The sequence below is a fragment of the Pteronotus mesoamericanus genome, unplaced genomic scaffold (genome assembly GCF_021234165.1).
Source record: "Pteronotus mesoamericanus isolate MK-2021 breed Mesoamerican mustached bat unplaced genomic scaffold, CSHL_Meso_final scaffold_36, whole genome shotgun sequence".
In the NCBI taxonomy this organism is placed as follows: Eukaryota; Metazoa; Chordata; class Mammalia; order Chiroptera; family Mormoopidae; genus Pteronotus; species Pteronotus mesoamericanus.
In genome coordinates, this window is record NW_026555313.1 from 8562826 (window position 1) to 8584877 (window position 22052).

At 37.0% G+C, this 22052-nt stretch overlaps 1 protein-coding gene across 2 annotated transcripts in view; it reads right to left on the minus strand.

Moving 5' to 3' along the window:
* The window catches only part of PDGFD (platelet derived growth factor D), a 237661-nt gene that overhangs the window by 17083 nt on the left and 198526 nt on the right, over positions 1 to 22052 (minus strand). For both annotated transcript variants that reach the window (XM_054592509.1, XM_054592508.1), the window contains exons 4-5: positions 12763 to 12825; positions 8890 to 9088 (exon numbers count right to left, since the gene is read on the minus strand). In XM_054592509.1, coding sequence (XP_054448484.1) covers positions 8890 to 9088; positions 12763 to 12825 — 262 coding nt within the window. The remainder of the gene's footprint in view (positions 1 to 8889; positions 9089 to 12762; positions 12826 to 22052) is intronic.

Sequence of the window (22052 nt, forward strand, 5' to 3'; positions counted from 1 at the left end):
ATGCCAGTTTAGTTTTTTGGGCTGTGCACTGACAACTTGTTGAAAAGTCTGAGAAGGTTTCACTGCCCGCAAGGACTTCCCCTGGACATGTTAAACCAATGTGGGGCCGGCACAGCAGAGCAGGAGCCCCCTTTTCATCAGCAGCCCTGGCCTCAAGGCACAGCCCAGTCACAGGAGTTCCTTGGACTGTTAGAACAGTTCTGGATTCTGAGCATTGGGGTGGGAATGTGTAAAGCAATGGTTATTGGAGAAAGCACACTCTTGTTCAGTTTCTAGTCTATTAAGGCTTAGGTGTGGGAGAAAGGAAAGTCTACCTGGTGTTTTTGATCCTGGCCTTTATATTTCTAAGTATCAGATAACATGAAAAGTTCAGCACATATATGATTTTATGAAATCCCCACAAGTCTATGAATTATATACCATTATTTTCCTTACTGTTATATTGAGAAAATTGAACTTTCAGAAGGTTAAGAACAAAAATGGTCCAAAGCCACACACCCAGTCAGTGGTGGAGCCAGAGTTTAAATCCAGGCTTTTTCAAGCCTCTTGCACTTATGATCCCCAGTCTGATAATTTGAAGGAGGGTGCAAAGAGCGGCTTCCGAGTCATGTTGGAGACTTCCCCCTAGAGAACCCTTGCTGTCCAAACGGCCTGGCTTGTGTGCTGATAGGCACATACCTGTCATTTTCAAGATGCTGTCAATTACATATACCCAAGCATGTGTTCCTGTGCACACATATCCATCTGTCAGATTCTACCTTAAAAGTACACCATGTTCGGGCTAATAAACCAGGCAAATGTTAGCAAGCCTCTGTTTTCTTCAATGTTGAACAATGTAATGTGTTTCATCTTTTCACCTGAACTGAGGGGACTTTTGTCTATTCATGATCTTCATTTTGTTTTATTACTTTCTTTATTTAGATGCTTCTCAGACACTAAGCCGTAAGGTTAAACAGAGTTAATCATCCTTTATCCCTCCTCTCCCAGCATTCTGCCCCCTAGTGGAAGGACCAAAATTAGGTTATTTAAGCCCACCTTTTCTAAAACTATTTGGTTTCAACATAGGAGCAGGGTATTGCTGAAAGAAACACATCTTTGGGGTCTAAGCACATAGGCCATTTTAGAATATTTGAAATAACCAATGAAGTCCAATAAAAAAACCCCTGAAGTTACTATGAACACTTGGACAGGTGTTTCTGATTTTCTTTAAATATCTATCTTTTGTGACTCTGAATGAAAACCCAGAAACTTACAATCTAAATTAGAGAAAGTCTCAGCCATTTATAGCCTTAGTAAGCAATCCAGATTTTCTTTGTGAGGAATGGGTGTTAAATAACTACTATCGGAATAAATCAAGCTACTGATGGTGTTAGGTAGAACTGAGAAACTAGGGTTCTAGAACTATGATGCATGAACATAACTGCACCAAGACCCATGGAATCTAGAAGCAGTGCCACACAGGGTAGAGGATGGTATCATGAAGGTTGGTCCTTAACACATATCAAAAGCTGCTCAGGAATATATCCCTTGCCAAATGGAAAATAACACCATAATCTGTCATCTAAAGTGCTAAAATTTTGACTTTGATGTTACAACACTAGATTTATGATGCTTTAGGTAAGGGTGAGAGGTGGGGGGAATGTATATATAAATAATTGTAGTATTTTTATATCAAGCAACTAGGGGATCTCAGCCTCACTCAAGGTTCATAAATTTCTTAGGAGGAGTCTTCATCTTTATGGACATTACAACCTCACTATCATTTTCCAATTTGTTTTTCTATAAATCAGCATATACTTGTGAAAGCTCTTTTCACATTTCAACCCCAATTTAGAAGTGCAAGTAAACCTAGAAAGAACAATTATTTTTATAACTTTTAATGAAAGAATGTCAAGATATTTTAAACTTAAAGTCTTGAATTCCATGACTCCATTTGCTGGTTTAATTTCTAAAGACTGGCAACACTTACTATTTGTATTTATAGAAATCAACCTAAATTAAATTAAAAAGTTCCCAACAAGACAATTCCTAATTTTCAGGGTTTAAAAACATTCTTAAGCAATGAGTGAATGAAAATGTATTGTGTGCTTACCATGGGCTTGGTACTGTGTGAGGCTCTTTCGCAAACTTCAGTATCATTGAATCCTCATAACTCACCTTAGAGACAACTATTCCCTATTTGATAGTGGTCACTGAGATGCAGGAGTTAAGTGATTTTTTTAAAGTCAATGGACATATAGTTGGCATTTGACAAATATGTGCTGAAAAATGAATGGACGAGTGCAAGAATATCTGCAAAGCATTGAATTAGGCACAAAAGCAGCTCACGCCATCATAAGACCATTTTCTGAACTCTAGGAACTTGTGACCTAGGGAGATGTATGAAGTACATATATCTATGAAATGAAAGTGAGAACACAAGCTAGGAGAAGAAAAGAACCAAGGAGATCTTAAATGTCCCTCGTTCTCTCATCTACTAGACTATGAGTCTCTGAACTTTAAACACCATGAGTTTCCCACAGCATGGGCTTTGCAGCCAACAAAACCAGATAAATGTCATGGCTCGCTACGCTTTGTAGATGTTACAGAAAATATCTGAATTTGTTTCTTTTACCAAGTAAAATGGGAATAAGAATACTCTCCTGTCAAGGAATTTATTAAGATTGAATGAGCTGAGTGTTTGAAGCATAAGTCCGAATCCTAGCTCTCAGTAGATATGTCCCACACTATTGTAGAAACGAATAAAACAGATCAATGAGGTAAGGATAAGAGTTGAATCACACAAACAGCTGAGATTCTGCAATTGATGATCACAAAGAAAACAAAGGTCATGCCTACCTTGATCCAAATGTCAGAAGGCAATGATCATGTGTGTTCAGTTTAATGTCATGGGACTTAGCACAATCTTTTGCAAGTAAAGACACTTAATGAGCCAGATATCCCAGCACCAGCAGTTTCAGCAGGGCCATGAGTCCTAGGAAGGGTGTGCTTTCTCCTTAAGTCCATTGGGGTCATGAGAAAAAGGTTGCTGGAGGGGTTTCTCAATATTTCACAGAAGAAAATGGGCACAGGATTCAAAAGCCAAACCCATGCATCTCTAACAAGAGTGGCTTTATGGGAAAGGCACATTTGCCCATGCGGACTTTAAAATTTATCTATTTTACCTATTTTGGTTTTCCACCACCAAATGGAATTTTTCTAATAAATTTGCATTAGAATCATATGCCTAAATGGGAGGAATCACTTGAATGATGACAAGTGAGGTTAGGATACCTACAATGATGGACAACCTGGAGCAGGGGGAGGGCAGAGGCTGCATGGATAGTAAGAGGGGATCCTTGTCCTGTGCTGAGATTTTCTTCAGCCGTCTCCTGTGTGTGCCTTGGTAGACACACGTGGCACAATAAACAACAGTATGGTCTTCAGAACTGAGTGAGTGTGGAATCTAGATTCTTACAAATCATATTAGTCATAAAGAATGCCTACAGCCTAAAAAGAAAAGACCTGTAAAGGAAACATCCAGCAAGCAACACGGTGCCAGAATGTTTCTAGGTAAATAATATCATAGAAAAGTTTAGTACTTGGAGCTCATTTTGTAAACTTTTAGTGAGTGTACTGATTATAAAGAGACTTAAATCTGACAATATTTGTAAGCCCTGTGGGAGGCTTTCCAGATTACTGATTATCTTAGAGCCTCCCAGAGAAGAGAGCAGAGGACTTCACACAAGTATCGTGCTTCTGTGAAGATTTTTGTATTCAAGCAATAATAGTAGTTATCATTTATTCAGGGTCCACTAGATGTTATATACTCTGCTGTTATTAATTCTAACACAACTTTGCAAAGATGTTATAATTAGAGACACTTAACATTGCAGAAAACAGAGGCTCAGGATCTATAAGTGACTTCTTGAAAGCCACTAGTCTTAGGATTTGAGTTAGAATATTATCCCAAGTTTACACAAATACAGAGCCCATGCTGTACCCACTACAGCATTCTTTCTCTTACTCTATTTCTAACAAGTTTATGGTAAACAATTTTAATATTGATAAAGAAAGCTTTTACTGGGTGCAGACCACATGGTTCAGGAAACTCAATGAAGCCAACTCTCATTCAACAAGAGAAATTAGAAAAATAAATCTATTTTGATTTAATGTGCCCAGTACCTCTGTCTGTTTAATTTACAGATAGTTACAGAAGGGTGCTATCTCAAGACTGACTTATCGGATCTATCACTAGTGCGAGTCAAGGGCTCTTTGCAAATTCTTACCCAGATCTCAAATAGGCAGGTGAAGTTATAAGCATTCAGCTTGTGGTGACTTCAACTTGTTTCTCAAATATGTGCATACACTCCAAAATTACTTACCACATTCTAAATCACTATAGAAAACTTTTATCTTTGTGGTTAGCATGTAGGGGCATGACAAAGAAATAGCCATAAATGACTAATTTTAAAAAAATGGTATTTTAAACAAAGGAACTCAGAGCCATTTCTAGCAGCTTGTTATACAACATATTATTTTCATTTAGTCATCAGTTTTTTTATGCCAGTTATTTACCTGTAAATAATTTGCAAATTTAAACTCAAGTGCTTTATATCTCAGAGAGAAATCATATAATTGGTATTAGATCCTCACAAATGGGTTGATAAGTGTGTCAGAATTACAGCATCTAACCATTTAGAATCTGTAAAAATTATGTATTTCAAACTCCATCATTTGGAACCAATTTAATATCAATATATTTGTTCTACTCAATATATTAAGATACTAATTTTTTAAACAGAAGAGTGTATGTCAATTTTGGCATGCGCATCAAAGGCAACTCTTTTTTAAGCATAATTATAGTTCAAAACTGTTAATATTGGCAGCCTCAATATTTATCTCCATAATTGTATCACAACACTTAAACTGTGAAAACACTCTCCCCCCTTACTATTATTATATGTGTTAGATTTTTCTATGCTAAACACACTATCGTTCTGGAAAGTCAAGTTCTCCTGGAAAAAGAAAAAAGAACAGATCTTCCATTGTTAATCTCTACAAATTGCTATCAAGTAATGCCCAATATAGTAGAGCATAAGACCAATCATTTAATTTAGGGATGTGAAATTTCATGCTATGATCGTGACTATATAAACACTGCCCTTAACTTTTAAAGGCATATGTTTTAAAGCAATCACAGAACAGTTTCGGTTGAATTTAGTGGTCACACAATGATTCAGAGGGTAATCATATAGCTTGAGAACATCCCTATGATTTTTTTACCTAATTATGTAAAATTCTGTGGTAATATTAGCATGTGGTATCATTGTCAAAATAAATAAAGGAAACCTGAACGTCATACATTAAAAAAAACAAACAAAACTTTGAGGAGTTAGGGCTTGAAAACATGAGGCAGAAATTATTGGTAAAAAATGCATTTTAGAATTACAGTTATCTACAGATTTCAATTATCCATGCTTCTTTTTTCTCCATTCCCTTTGAGAAAACTGAAAGTGAATATATTAACTTGCTATATTATCATCAGTCCAGAAATTCTTACAGACAAGTTAGAGTTTATCTATTACTTGTGAATTTTAAAACATTAGTCCTGGCCTGAATTTCTGGTTTCAATACTTGATAATGTTATCTGTCTCTTTTCTCTCCCTCTTATCCCCAAATTCTTACTGTCCTTTTGTTCCCATTTTCAACTCTTTTCTTAAAGGGAACTAAATATTCATGATCACCTATGTCCCTTCAAATAAACAATAGAAGCAGAGCATAAAACTTAATTTTAAATATTAACTGTTTCTACCTCACTCATAAGTTCTTCACCCAATGTTTGTGTTTTATGTTAGAGTTTATAAAGCTCTGTGTTTGAGTCTGTGATAATGAAGGGTCATCTTAGAATTGCTCTTTGGCATCAAGAAAAATGTCACTTTTGATCAGTGTAGACAAATTAGAAAAATGTTCAATAGACATTCATAAATGATGTTTGCTTCTGCAAACCATCATTAAAATTATTATTCTGAAAATAGGAAACATTTTTATGGACCCTATAAAGTTCACATTTTATATGATGCCCAATGGATAACGGGCTTCCATTATCTATAACAATTTTTCTATTTTCACTCTTTATTCACTGTCCCCTTTCTTACACATCAGGATACAAACCATGAATTTGTAATTTCTAAAAGCTGAAAATAGCCGCTGAAATATTAAACCTGACTTCCTTTGCTTTCGTGATACATGCAGGTGGTTCAGCGTCAGTGGAATGATAAACAATTAAATCAGCACATTTATACAAGTGCAGAGACTGTGGTGACTTGCCAATGTTCAATGAAACGGTGCAGATCTGCCTCAGGACTATTTTAAACAAGAGATTAAGAAATGGAATCTCAGCCAACAGGGGAGAGAAATGTTTACTCTTTCAGAAAATTGTAGAATGTCACCTTGAATACTCTTTCAAGGTTATTTCAGCAAACAAAGGTATTTTTAAAAATTTATTCTTTATTTTTAAAAATTTAATCTTTATTATATATATTTTTCCATTACTATTTAGTCCCCTTATAACCCCCCCCCCCCAGCAATCACCACACTGTTGTCCATGTCCATGGGTCCTTTTTCCAAGGGGATTCTTAATTAAACTATAACCATTAGTCTATGGGGTGGGTTTCTGTAAACTTTAGAAATATACTAATGCTGGATTATTAATATCATCAGTTCTACAACTATCAATTGAGCATCTGAAATGTGTCAGAGACTATGTCAAGTGCTGGAGCTATAGGATGAACAGTCTTTGAAACAGTGGCTCTCAACCTTAGCTGTGTCTAATGATCAATACTCCACCCAGTCCCACCCTTAGGGATTCTGAGTCAATGTGTCTGAGATGGGACTAGGCATTTATAGTTTTTATAAGTTCCTCAAGTAATTTAATATTAAGCCAGACTTGATATCCTTAAGTTGTAGGAGCTCATATCCCCTTTAAGATACAGTAATACAGTAAAAGGACATATAAATGCTGTGGTTTCCCAAGGACTCTGAACTTTGTTGGAGGTGGTTGAATTCACAAGGAAAGAACAAGGGACAAGAAAGGCTTCACCAAGGCAGTGATGCAAACGTGTTTCAGAATTCTAAGCAGCTGTAGTTCGCTAACATTTCTTAAATGAGTACTATGTACCAGGCTCTCAGCGGCATCACTCATAATTGCTGGAAGTAGGTGTCATCATACACATGTTGCCGGTGAGAAAACTGAGGCTTGGAAAGGTGCAATGACTTGCTGAAACAGCACAAAACTTGCATGTGGCAGGGTTAGGTTTTCAACCCAGACCCCTTGCCTCAAACAATATAATTTCTGGGGAAAATGTAATGAATTTAGTGACTTTTAAATTTTAATATTTCCCCCAAAATAGGTTCCAAGAAAGGCTCCCCTTGAATAGCTGTAGTGATTAAGATGGAAGAGTCATATTTTATTATTTCTTTGTCCAATACCCTTTTAAGTGGTATTTCTTGGGTTTACAAAACATTGTGAATATTTTATTTTTTTTTAAGTTGATCTAATAGCAATCCAGAGACAGCAATGCCTTACAGAAAAGCAATTTCTCCTTTGAACTGAATATAATCTGAGGCCTGGGCAGATTCAGTTTGAGGGTAGAGTGCTGTACCTGTGAAATATCTCCATAACATTAGGGTCCATTAGTGACCCTCCCATACCTTCTACGGTCTGCATTTTACGTGTGTAAGATCATCACCTTAACCATAAGCAACAGATTAAGGCAGGAGTTAACTACTCATTTCGGTCCAAAGGTTCTATTAGGTTGTGCTTACCAACAGGAACGTTATCTTTCAAAGCAGCCTGGGTTCACAGTTCTCAAATGCACCCCTGATATTACAAAGTATAGGAAACAAGCTATACTTTTAGCTAAATGCCTTCACATCTATGACGTAAGCCAGCCTCATAAGACTTTTAGAGAAAATTTTAATGATAACTAACCTTATCAAATAAATAAAGGATATAACAGACTATAAATTATAGTTTTATTCAGTAAGAGGAAATTATAAGTTATTTCTCTATTAATTTGAGTTAAACATGCAAATGAACATTCTCGTCCTAAGATCATACCACTCAGATAGAGGATTGAGATATTTATTCTTTGAGTTCCAGTATTATTGTTCTAACTTATGTTTTCTATGCCGGAGTGTTCCCCTCTTCTCCCCTCATTATACTTTCTTGAATCTTCCAATTGAACATGTGCCATCATACATCTCCAAACTATCCTAGACTTTGCCTCTTCCTTGAGGTGTTTATATTCCATGAACCACCTAGGACACTAAGCACATAGTAGGCCTTCATTAAAAATATATAGAATTGACATTGAATGAGTAGAACTGACATCTATGAAGAGTATTTTGACCATTGCTTTACCAGGAGCCTCTCCATGCACATTGAGTCTTGGGCTAAATTAATACTCCTTAGAGAGGCACAGTAGACTATTACACAGGCTCTGCCATTTGATGCAAGAGATCATAATTCTCATTTCCTCTCCATCACTAACTAGCCACACAGCCTTTGGCAAATTATTTACTTCCCTTGGCTTTGCTACTTCCACTGTTTACAGTGGGGCTAATAAGGCCTTACTTGCCTAGAAGCACAAAACTCATTCAAACAATTTTATAAGATCTTTTCTAGCTCCAAACTATGGCAGATCTCTGACTGAATCAAACCTCTCTTAGTCCCATACAAGCAACACAGTTTGGGAAAAACATAGAACTTCATATCAAGGTGCTGTGAAAAAGACAATAATCATCTGATTTAAGTGAATTAAATACATTGCATTGTTAAACCTTAATCACTATTACTGTTAATACTCTTATCTGTTTATGAAGAACCCCCAATGCTCTGTTTCTTACCTTTTGACTTCCTGTCATGGTATGATCTGCCTCGATAATGAGGGGTGTCCAAATACAGATTCTCAAGATCTTCTTGCCATGATTCAGGACTGAAGTGCTTGAGCAGATCTTCCACAGTATCAAATTGTGCAATTGTTCTGTCCAGAGCATCCGCAGTGAGAGTAGGGTCCGTGACAGATGCAGAGTTATAGGATACTCCCTAAGAGTGACATACAGCTCAGTGTACTCAGAAAAAGCCCATTGCTATGAAATACAATAGTCATACAACTATATGGAAGAAACATAAACGAGATTGTGATGCTAAGACATCATGTGCGTAAATATCATGCTATAGTACTATTTCTAAATAAGAACAATTAGTTGATAAATGATAGTCATTTGCTTTTTTTTTTTTTCCAATTCAACTCAAGCAGATCTTTACTTTCACTTCATCTGAATAATAATAATTAAAAAGACTTAGGCTAGATGGAAATATTAAAATTAAGTTATCCAATTTCTTGGTTCAATGTTGACATCCATATCAACAACTGATGGTGAGAAATTAAATTCTGAACTCCCTCCATGCAAGATTTGTGTAATCTGTTCCACTCTACCACGTTTAGCCTCTTTATAGGTCACCTAGTATTGCAAGTTGTGTGAGCAGGGTTTGAATCTATTCTGGAGACACCTTGATAAAATTTGTCATTTAACCCACTTATTTAACCTCAATGGGGAAAATTATTCACAAAACTGGTTCTGCTGACTTAAAAGTGGAAGATTCACATGGGAAGCATATGTATCTTTTTAAGTGTTGTAGCTTGCTACAGATCCTAGTTGCTATTAAAACATTGTCAGGAATAGTTTTTAAGTGGAGAAGACAACGTCATTGAAAGTCTGGAAGGGATTATGTATTTTACCCTGGAAGATATCCCCACATAGTTTCCAAGCACTTACTTCACTAACCCTTGTACAATCTAGAGATAAATGAGCCATGATTCAAACATCTCTATAAAAATTCATGACCCATTAACAAGGAAATAGAGAGCACACAGTCTCAAATGATTTCTAAATATCTTTAAAGAAACTGCCAAACAAATAAAATTCCCCACAGGCAAATATCTCCTATCACTACAGCAACATGGAAATTAATGAAAACTTGTGTTCCTGAAACTTAACTGCAGTATTCTATTGAGAACTAATATGCGCTATAGAGTCACAGACAGCAAAGCCCACATTTATATTCTCACTCTCAGGTAATGTTTTCTCTTTTTAATGAGTCAAGGTCCAAACGCCTGCAAGCAATTCAATGATCACTGGCTCTGACAGAATATTCCCTCTTTAGCAAAACTAAATGTGTATAAGCATTACCCCAACACTGCAGTCATTCAGGAGCACTTTTCAAACATGTCCTATAGGGGAAAGTGAGTGGGGGAAAAGTGGGCTTAGGGAGCAGAGCGGGAGACATGAGAGGGATGGGGAAGGGTGTCAGGCTAGCTTGTTACACTAGGGGTGTGTGTGTGTGTCTGATAAAAGCTGAACCCTGACTGAAGTACCTCATTTCTGTCTTTGACATTCCTCTTGGCATCAAATGCTAGAGGTGGATAATACTTAGGTTCAGTACCAAAATTCCAAATTGCCATTCAAATTGTATTGTCCGGAGAATCTACTGACTACCTGGCTCTTATTCACCAGATGATTTACAATCAGCCTTGTATCAAAACAATGTGGGTCTAAAATTAAAAAAAAAAAATCAAAACAAACTGGCAAAAGTTAGGATCATGGGCAGCATATAAGCTTTAAAATTAAAATGCTTCCCTCAGTTTTAAAAATAAAAGCAGAGATATCAATCAAACCATTTCCACACAAGCAGAAGTTTCTTATAATGGCTTTGGGGAACTGTGGGCAAGGTGTTTGCTGGGTTGCTCCTAACTGTGCCTGGAATGCAATGCGTACCCAGGTAACTCTTCAAGAAAGAGCTGAAGAGGGGATCTCAGTCTCTGAGAGGAGAGGGAAATTTGATTGTTTTTAATGTTAGTCTGAAGAGCAAACCCAAACCACAGGTAAGATATAAAATTGTCTCTATATGTGAGCTTTACTGCTATTGTCAAGTTGGACTCAGGACAGTTGACAAGAACACTGATGATGGTTAAGAAAATATTTATGAGTAACTAGAGACCTAGTAAACCCTTGAGAACATTTGTGTTCCTGAGGTAATTATTTAAAAACTATTTTTGAGAGAAATAATTATTTGGGTGTGCCTCTGTCAATGGCATTGTAAATTTAATCTCATTCAGCTTTTGTTAAATGTTTATAACCATAAATTCTAAAGCTAACTGAATTACCTTAAAATGACAATTTGAAAAAAAAATGCTCCAAGGACTGTAGACCACTGACAACAAAAAAGTATGGTTTGTACAGAAGTTAATAATATGTCCAAAGGTTTTTGCTCCTACTCTAGAAGGTCCTTGAAAAACAGAATGCTGATGAAAGAATTTATGCCTCCTTGGTCCTCCTAGAGGACTAATCAGAATCTGGATTTGGAGCTCAACCCACGAGAGTTCCCCCTGGATATAAATCCAGGGCTGAGGTTCCACAGATATTCCAAAGGGATGGAATAATCCCTTTCTTTTCTAGGATTATCCTGAATTATCTAAGGGGCCCTTTAAGTTTATAATTTCTGCATTTAGGGCAGGAATGTGTAGACAATCCTGAGCTAACATGTCTAAGAAGTTTGAAAAGGTGGACGATCTCTTGACAGAATAGCATACTAGGTCCTCGTTACAAAAGCTGCCTCTGGCATCTGCTTTGAGTTGCCAGTCTCAGGCTGCTAACTGTCTAGGCCTCCTGCTTAGCCTCCTGGCTCCACAGGCTTCCCTGTCTTATTTTCATCTTCACCTGTCTGACAACAATTGCTTACACTGAGCTGGGTTCTGAGCATGCATTCTGGACTGTCAAAACTAAAAAATAAAACACTCTTAGTATCACTATTAGAGACCTCACTGATCTTTGGCTCAGATTGTTCTAGTCCAACAGCCATACCAGATGAATTAAATCCTCACAGAATCCATAGCTGAAGAAATCCTGCCATCTGAGGGAATTAAAAAAAAAAATCCTTCAGAGAGCAGAAGATAGCATATCATTTTTAAAAAAGGAAAATAAGCTCCACTGACTCAGCCACACTGACCCACACCTTCGAACCATGGACAAGCTTTCTCCGTGCCCTTGACTTTTCAATGAACAACAGTACTTATTATCTTGTATTTTATCGCTCTGTAAGTGCTACCCATAGAATTGATGAAAACAGTTCTTTCTGGAGAAAGTAGATAAGTAGACAGAATACCGAGAAATTACTAAATTTGGTGAAAAAAATAGGGGCCTGAACCATTTTACAGTTTCAGCATTGAGTTTATGTTTTACTTCCAAGTCAAATAGAACACATGCCTGGTTTGCACTTAAGTTATCTTACTGTAAACATTGGAATTTTTCACGTCTGAAAAGATCCTCGAAAATGCAAAGATTAACAGTTTCCCCTGGAATAGTCAAAAAGTATTTCAAAATTCCCCACTTGAGCTTGGGCCATGGACCAATTGATACATTTGATGTGCCTGCACAGTTCTTTAGTTGAAATGTTTTGCTTTGAAACTGGTAAATACTTAAGCTATTGTCTATTTCATGTTCCCATAATGAGTACTGGCATTTCCTGAAAACTTTCTGAAAGAGGGATAAAGGGCATCTGACATAGCCCGCTGTAATCCAAATGAAAGAGAAGAACACATCATGCTTGAGATCTGGCTTTTGGTCAAGCCATCGGTCTTGATGCGGTTGATGTTGTTCTGGGGTGACCTTAGCTACTTCATCAGTTTTTCACTGGCAATAGAAAACTAAATTCCTTACTGAGATAGAGCTTGTGACTGACTCCCAGTTGGTCTCTGAGGCTGCTGCGGGTTGGAAATCTTCCTAGAAGGCAAAAAAACATCATGTGAGTCAATCATACCTCCGTTCAAGTCATTACATGCACAGTTTCAACATCTCAGCTGCATAAATCTCCTTCCGACTAAGTGACAACAGGAACAAGGGCTGCATCCCTGTTGAACAGGTCCCCATTTGTCTTATGCACCTCTCCTTGAGAACTTTTCTCATTCAAGACACTGACAGCTGCATTTACATTTACTCGCACACACTGATGAAATGGAAAATGTGCGAGTTCAGTTTCTAACTTAGCCACCTACTGGCTGTGTGACCTCAGGTAAACTCCTTAATCTTTCCAATCCTCTCTTCCTCAGCTGTAAAAGGCTGGTATCTGGTGGTTAAATTATAAGGTCGTTTTGAGAATTGACTCCATTAATCATTAATTATAACTAGCACTTAATAAAGTACTTAAAGAGTAATATTAATTATTATTGGTATTAATATTTATTTGATTTGAACTAGGTTCTGCATCATGTTCAGTCCTGCCTGGGGGCTAGTCTACAATATCAGTGATCTTTACAAAGACAAATTAACTGACAAAGGGCTATTCCTGATTCTATCAAGAAATGTCAGGAAGAATGGAGGGGGAAGAAAATAATTGTGGGAGTGACAAAGTACTATCCACTAGAGGAGGGAAGGAAAAGGACAAAAAGTTATTTATCTCAGAGATGCCATAAAGGATATGTGATAGCAATAGACCTTAGAGAAAGAAACGTCTCTTAAAAGGCAAACCTCCCTCTACTTCACGTGACTTTCATGTTGATTACTCTAGCACCAGTAAGTTAAGAGGGAGAAGGGATTAAGCAAAGAACATGCGTGTATATGCATGACTCGTAGACACAGACAACAGTGCGGTGATGGCCAGAGGAGAGGGCATGGGCTGGGTGGAGGTGGGCAAAGGGAGAAAAGTGGGGACATCTGTAATAATGTAAACAATAAAAATAACATCAAACAACATGCCAGGAAGGCAAGCTGATTCTACCATTTTTACGTGGTTTCTTGATCCTGCTAACATAACATAAATTACCTTCGATAATTTCCTCCGGTCTAACCAGGGAGTAGGAGGTATTTTAAGACATTGCTGAGAAAAATCGAGCCACACAAATATGTCAACTTATTTACCCAAGTATACTTACCAAATGAGCTAAGTATCAGGATTAAATTTCATTCACCCTTTGAGGAGCTGAAGTACATTTGTTAATTGCTCATGATGACACTGGTTTATATATAAGTGTTGGTGATGAAGAAAATTTTATTTGTTTATCAAGAGAGAACTGAGTCAGATGTGGGGCTGAAGGAATGAACACCTTTGCAAACTTGCTAGACATTGTTATTCTAATCTCAACCTCTTGGAAGATGGGAAAGAAAGGCAAGATGTTGTCTCTGCACATTGTGAGGTAAATTGCACATGAAAAGGACACTGGATTCCCAGAGCAGACAGATGTGTGTAAACAAATGAAGGTCAGAATTTTTATGAGTCTTATTAAGTAGGTAAACAGGTGAACCTGGGTATGAGAGCCAATGACTTCTCCATGTCTAGAAGAGACTGTTCATATGAGGGTGTGTGCTGAATAAGATAGACATGAGCAATCCTCATATCATAGAATTTTCATTTTCACTCATTGATTCAATATTTGTTAATCACCTTCTATGTGATACATTCTAAGCTGAGGATAAAAATCACAAAGAAATAAGAGACCAACTTTACCCTTAAGGACTTAAAAATGTAAACACATAAATAAAAAGTTGCAGTACTCATGAGGGTGCTCTGATGCCAGACTAATCAGAATACCATGAAAGATAGAAAATTCTACTCACAGAGGAAGTGGACTTGGAAAAATTTCATGTTAGAAGCTGACTCTTGAGCTGAGCCTTGTAGACTCAGGTAAGTAGATAAGTAAGTAGATGGTTACTTGCAAGAAAGGTGGGATACAAGACTCAGCCAAAAAAAGTGATATCTAGACAATAGTTAGGAAAATATACAGAAAATAAAGCTATTTACTGGGAAAAGTTAATGAGTCATGTTGGACACAGTGTGCTTGAGGTGCTTATGCAAATGCAGACAGAGATGTTTCGGAGGTCATTTGCTACATGAGAATGGACTTCATGATAGACTTGCACTTGAGATATAGATTTAGGAATAATCATGACTAAAATGTCAATTAAAGCAAGTAATGGACTACGATGACCATGTGTAAAAATCAGACAAGAACAAACTTAAAATCTTGGAACTGGAAAGAATTTTAGAATTCTCTAGTTCAATCTCTTCATTTTAATGATTAGAAAACCAATTCTCAGGAAGATAAATGGTGTGTCCTGTATCATGTAACCATCTCTGGTGAAGCTAGGACCATCAGACCTCATGTCTGAGTGCAAACTGTGTGGTCATGTTTCACATCATTGTAGCTTGGGTGAAACGTGTCGAAAAGAGGAGTTAACAGAAAATCAGGAAAGACATAAAGCAGAGTACTGGTGGGACATTCTATGATAATACCTTTCGAAGTACTCTTAATTGTTTAGGTTTTATGTCTATACTGACTAAATTCTGTGAATTCAGTTTATTTTCTTGCATAGACACATGATAAAAATATTATTAAGAGTTTTAAATATAAAAGGCCTTTCATACACATGCACCTAGATAAATGTTACACAAACAGCTTTTAGCTTCTTCATTGTCTTGGCTATAGGATTCCAGGCAGAAACTTTAATAGGAATAAATAGTAAAAAAATTTCATTAACATCCAGATAAAACATAAATTTATTCTCTCTTAGCAACAAGAATATTAGACATTTAAAAGAAACCAAATTTTTTATGTTATTTCAAAATTTGTCATTATTTATAATGACATTTTAAATGAACTTAAAAAGAGAAAAATATCCCTTCTATGGATAAAATACAGAACCTCCAAATTTTAGCCCTGAAAAGAGAATCTTGTCATGGGAAGGAACACATCCTTAATGTGATCCTTTCTCATTTCTTCTACAACAACCTCCCTAACCCAAGATACCAGCAATTCTCCTGATTGCCTGTTAACCTACTCCATGCTTCTCCTCTTGCCCTAGAGTCTACATTCTACATAACAGCCAGATTATCTTCCCCTCCTTGCTTTATTGAGAAATAACTGACATATAACATTGTATAAATTTAAGGTGTATACTGTGATAACTTTTTAATTCTCACCCAAGGATATGTTTACTGCTTTGGAGAGGGAGGGAAGAAAAAAGTAGAGGGGAAAGAGAGAGAAACATTTATGTGAGAGAAGCACTGATCCGTTGCCCCCGTATGTGCCTCAGGGATGGAACCTGCAACCTACGTATGTGCCCTGACCGGGGATTGAACCTGCAACATTTTGCTGTATGGGACAACACTCCAACAGAGCCACCCAGCCAGGACTACACTGTGATTATTTTATATATGTATATAAATATTATATATGTAATTATATATAACCATAGACATGATTAATTAACACAATAAGCTCCACATAACTACAATTGTGTGTGTTTGTGTTTCGTGAGAACATTTAAGATCTACTCTCTTAGCAGCTTTCAAGTATACAATACAGCATTATCCACTATAATCATCATGTTGTACATTAGATTCCCAGAATATATCCATCTTATAACTGGAAGTTTATACCCTTTAACCAATATCTCCCAATTTCCTCCACTCCCAGCTCCTAGCAACCATGAGTTTGTTTTTTTTATTTTTTATTCTTTTTTTCAGATTCCATATGTAAGTGAGTCATACCGTTTTTGTCTTTCTGGGTCTGGTTTATTTCACTTAGCATAATGCCCTCAAGGTCCACCCATGTGGTTCAGATGGCAGGATTTCCTTCTTTCACATGGCTGAATGATCTCCCCACTGTGTATATTACATGTAATACATATCACATTTTCTTTATACATTGATATAAACATGGGGGTGCAGATATTTCTTAGAAATAGTGATTTTATTTCTTTTGGATATATACCCAGTAGTGGGATTGCTGATCACATGGTAGTTATATTTCTAATTCCTTGAGGAACTGCTATGCTTCAATTACTCTGGTTTCTCATGTACATTCAGTGGTGACGTTCAGCTGCTGCCCCTCAGTACATGCAAAGCAGTAGTTTATAGCTGGGGTCCTTTCTGATAGGTCAGTGCCTACGTCACACTGTTTGTTATTTATTTGTAATATCATCCTGGGTTGACCACGTGCTCTTTCAAAATCCGCATAAATGGAAGACAAACTTTGTTTTTGTGGGTGCTCTTAGCAGAACAATGCCCTTAGCATTACTTAAGAGTTGCTAAAATAGAATGAACAGTGAATAATCATTTAAGACGTATCAAAAACAGTGCGGCTTAAAAAAATACATTTCTGTTTTTTGTTTCAGCAAATTCAGACAAATGCTTTAAAAGCCATGTCCCATTCTTCTGAGAAGTGATAACTGTTTCCAAGAGATAACTTGTTCCAAGAAATTGGTTCATATTCAGCCCTTGATTTCCTTACCTCCTACTCACGAACTGTAATTGTAGTAAGTTCCATTCTAAAAGAAAGGAGCTGATATAGTTCCATGCAGGAAATTTCTGCACTTCGGTGCTGTGGGTAACCTACTGAGGCTGTGTAGGGGTTTAGCACTCTCCCTTGAGAGATGAGCAAACTGAAGTCCAGATGCCACATGGAATCCTCAGAATCCCAAGATTAATTATTACTGGAGTCAGAACTACAACCCAATAAACCATTGTGCATCTCTTAGTGACATGCTCTTTCCAACCCACCAAATAATGATATATATTGTTCTATAATTATAGGCACATTAAACTGCATTGCATTAATAAGAATTAATTTACATCATTAAAAATAATGACTTATTCTCTGCGAATGTCCTCAAGTTAGAATAGTCTATAATTTTATTTTGGCAGTGAAACTCATTATTTGAAGTTTTGAAATGAAACTTTCTTCTCTGTATTTTACTATTTGGAGTAGTTATGAAAACATAGATATAATTCTCAGAACTTCACTTTTAAAATTGTTTCATAAGCATAGTTTGGTTTGTATGAGAAAAATGTTATAAACTAGGAGTTGGGGAGGTATATAAAAATAAAGTCTTAAAGTACATGGAAATACAGATAAAAGTTATCTACTCCAAGTGTGGAAGAGCTTTCTAAGTGTGAATGCAAAAGTCAAAAACTTAAAAGTTGATATGCCTCACACACACAAAATATACAAATCCACAGAACACCAAAAACAAAATTGAAAGCATAATAACAAACTAGCAAACACACTTGTAACAGATATAACAGTTAGCATTCTTAAAATGAATTCATAAATCAAAAGTTTATAAAAGAGCAAGGCGAAGGAAGGAAATAGTCAAGATTAGAGCAGAACGGAATGACAGAGACGAAAAGAACAATTCAGAGGCTCAACCAATCGAGAAGCTGGTTCTTTGAAAAGATAAATAAAATTGACAAGCCTTTAAGCAGACTCATGAAGAAAAAAAGGGAGAGGACCCAAATCAATAATATCAGAAATGAAAGAGGAGAAATAACAACTGATACCACAGAAATACAAAGGATAGTCAGAAACTATTATGAACAATTATATGCCAAGAAATTTGAAAATCTTGATGAAATGGACAAATTTTTAGAAAAGTATAATCTTCCAACACTGAAGGAGGAAGAAACAGAAAGCTTGAACAGACCGATAACAGCTGGGGAAATGGAAGCAGTCATCAAGAAACTCCCAGCACACAAAAGCCCAGGGCCAGACGGTTTCATAGGATAATTTTACAAAACATTTAAGGAAGAGCTAATCCCTGTCCTTCTCAGACTATTCCAAAACATCCAAGAGGAGGGAAGACTCCCAGACTCTTTCTATGAGGCCGGCATCACCCTGATCCCAAAACCAGATAAAGACCCTACAAAGAAAGAAAACTACAGACCAATTTCACTGATGAACACAGATGCTAAAATCCTAACAAAATATTGGCAAACTGCATCCAGCAATACATTAAAAAGATTATCCACCACAATCAAGTGGGATTCATCCCAGGCATGCAGGGATGGTTCAATATATGCAAATCAGTAAATGTGATACATCACATAAATAAAAGATAAGACAAAAACCACAAGATCATCTCGATACATGCAGAAAAAGCATTCGATAAAGTACAGCACCCATTTATGATCAAAACACTCAGCAAAATGGGAATAAATGGGGCATTCCTCAACGTAATAAAGGCCACATATGAAAAACCTACAGCCAATATCATACTCAACGGGCAAAAACTGAAAGCCTTCCTACTAAGATCGGGAACACGACAAGGATGTCCGCTCTCACCGCTTCTTTTCAACATCGTATTGGAAGTCCTAGCCACAGCGGTCAGACAAGAGAAAGAGATAAAAGGCATCCAAATAGGAAAGGAGGAAGTAGAGCTATCATTGTTTGCAGATGACATGATAGTGTACATAGAGAACCCTGTAGACTCTACCAAAAAACTCCTCAACCTAATAAGTGAATTTGGCAAAACAGCAGGATACAAAGTCAACATTCAGAAATCAAAGGCATTTTTGTACACCAGCAATGCAACAGAAGAAGAAGAGATCAGGAAAAAAAAATACCATTTGATATAGCAAGAAGAAAAATAAAGTACCGAGGCATAAATTTAACCAAAGACGTAAAAGACTTGTACGCAGAAAACTATACAACATTGAAAAAAGAAATTAAGGAAGACACAGATAAATGGAAGCATATACCGTGCTCATGGAGTGGAAGAATTAATATCATCAAAATGTCCATACTACCCAAAGCAATTTATAGATTCAACGCAATCCCTATTAAGATACAAATGACATATTTCACAGAAATAGAACAGACTTTTAAAAAATTTATATGGAACCCTAAACGACCCTGAATAGCCTCAGCAATTTGAGAAAGAAAAACAAAGAAGGAGGGATCACAATACCGGACATCAAACTCTACTACAAAGCCACTATACTCAAAACAATCTGGTACTGGCACAAGAACAGACCCATAAACCAGGGGAACAGAATAGAAAGCCCAGAAATAAGCCCAGGTCTCTATGGGCATCTAATATTTGACAAAGAGGGCAGAAGCATAAAATGAAGCAATAATAGCCTCTTCAACAAATGGTGCTGGGAGAGCTAGATGGCTACATGCAAAATATTGAAATTGGATCATCAGCTGACACAATACACAAAAATAAACTCAAGAAGGATAAAAGACTTATATTTAAGTCACAACACCATCAAAGTCCTAGAGGAGAACATTGGCAGGAAACTCTCAGATATCCCACACAGCAATTTTTTCACTGATATGTCTCCAAAAGCAAGGGACGTAAAGGCAAGAATAAACAAGTGGGCCCTCATCAAAATAAGAAGCTTTTGCACGGCAAAAGAAAACATCAGCAAAATGAAAAGGGAGCCAACCCTATGGGAAAATATATTCGCTGATGATACATCAGATAGAGGTTTCCTCTCCAAGATATATAAAGAACTCACTCAACTCCACTCCAAGAAGACAAATGATCCAATCAAAAAATGGGCAAAGGATCTGGGCAGACGCTTTTCCAAGGAGGAGATACAGAGGGCCCAGAGGCATTTGAAAGGATGCTCAGCATCACTAGCCATCAGAGAAATGCAGATCAAAACCACCATGAGGTACCACCTCACACCGGTCAGAATGGCCATCATAAACAGATCCACAAACAACAGGTGCTGGCGAGGCTGTGGAGAAAAGGGAACCCTAGTCCACTGTTGGTGGGAATGCAGACTGGTGCAGCCACTGTGGAAAGCAGTGTGGAATTTCCTCAAAAAGTTGAAAATGGAACTGCCTTTTGATCCAGTGATTCCCCTGCTGGGACTATACCCTAAGAACACCAAAACACCAATACAAAAGAACCTATGCACCCCAAAGTTCATAGCAGCACAATTTACAATAGCCAAGTGTTGGAAGCAACCTAAATGCCCATCAGTAGATGATTGGATCAAAAAGTAATGGTACATATACACAATGGAATACTACACAGCAGAAAGGAAAAAAGAACTACTAAACTTCGCGACAGCATGGATGGAACTGGAGAGCATTATGCTAAGTGAAATAAGCCAGGGGGCGAAAGACAAATACCATATGATCTCACCTATAAGTGGAACCTAACCAACGATACAAAGATGCAAGGAAAATAAGACCAGCAACACTGAAAGGAAAAGAAATCAACAGAGGCAAGAGGGAAGGAGGGAGGCGGGGCAGGGACAAGGAAGGGAAGGGGAAAGTCAAGGAACATATAGCAAAGACTCATGGACAAAACCAAAGGGGAAGAGCTGAGGGAGGGAAGGAGGAAGGGGGCAAGGGAAAGTGGTGTGGGGTTGGCAGAGACAAATGTATTTGAAAAAATAAATTAAAATAAAATTTAAAATAAAAAAAAAGTTTATAAAAGAGTATGTCACATGTTGTAGTTTTGCCAGAAAAATTTAGAGACATCTGACTGAAACAGGACTAAAAACATATTCACTCAAATATTGACACTGTTGGCAATGAATGATAAATGATTTTTATTTTCTTCCTTGTTTCTATTGTGCAAATTAATAAAGAAGATATCAACCAATAAAGGCCTGTAGAGGGAGATCTCAATGCTCTACTATTCCTCTTTGGCTGTCCAAACTGGAAGAGAAGCCCTGCGCATCCCCAACAAGATGTTTTCCACTCTGCAGTACTCCTCCAGCAAGAAGAATGAAGATTTTCTCCTGCCATGGCAACAACCCAGTCAATGAGAGACTGTCATAGCCCACCTAATAAAAAGCCACTATAATTCAAATTCCCAGTTACCTCCAATGGATTCTGTATATAACAGCTCCTCCCAACTTTCCCTTTCTGCTATAAAAGTTCTCTCGACTTGCCTATAGTTTTTGCCATAGCTTGCATATCCCGAATTGTAATTTTCTGCTATTCCTGAATAAACCCATTTTTTGCTGGTAAAATGACTAAGTTTTATTTTTAAGGTCGACATTATACACATATTCTAAAATCATAATAAACATCTAGTTTTAAAAAGAAATGGTAAACTTCTGAAACAACAATGGAACAGAAAAAAGTGGACTGAAGTGTGTGTGCACATTTACCTCTCTAGTCTTCATGTTATATCATTACATTGTATGGTATTACCCATGTATTCCCTGGTGGAAAATAAAAGCCACCTTGTGGAAATACTTTTCA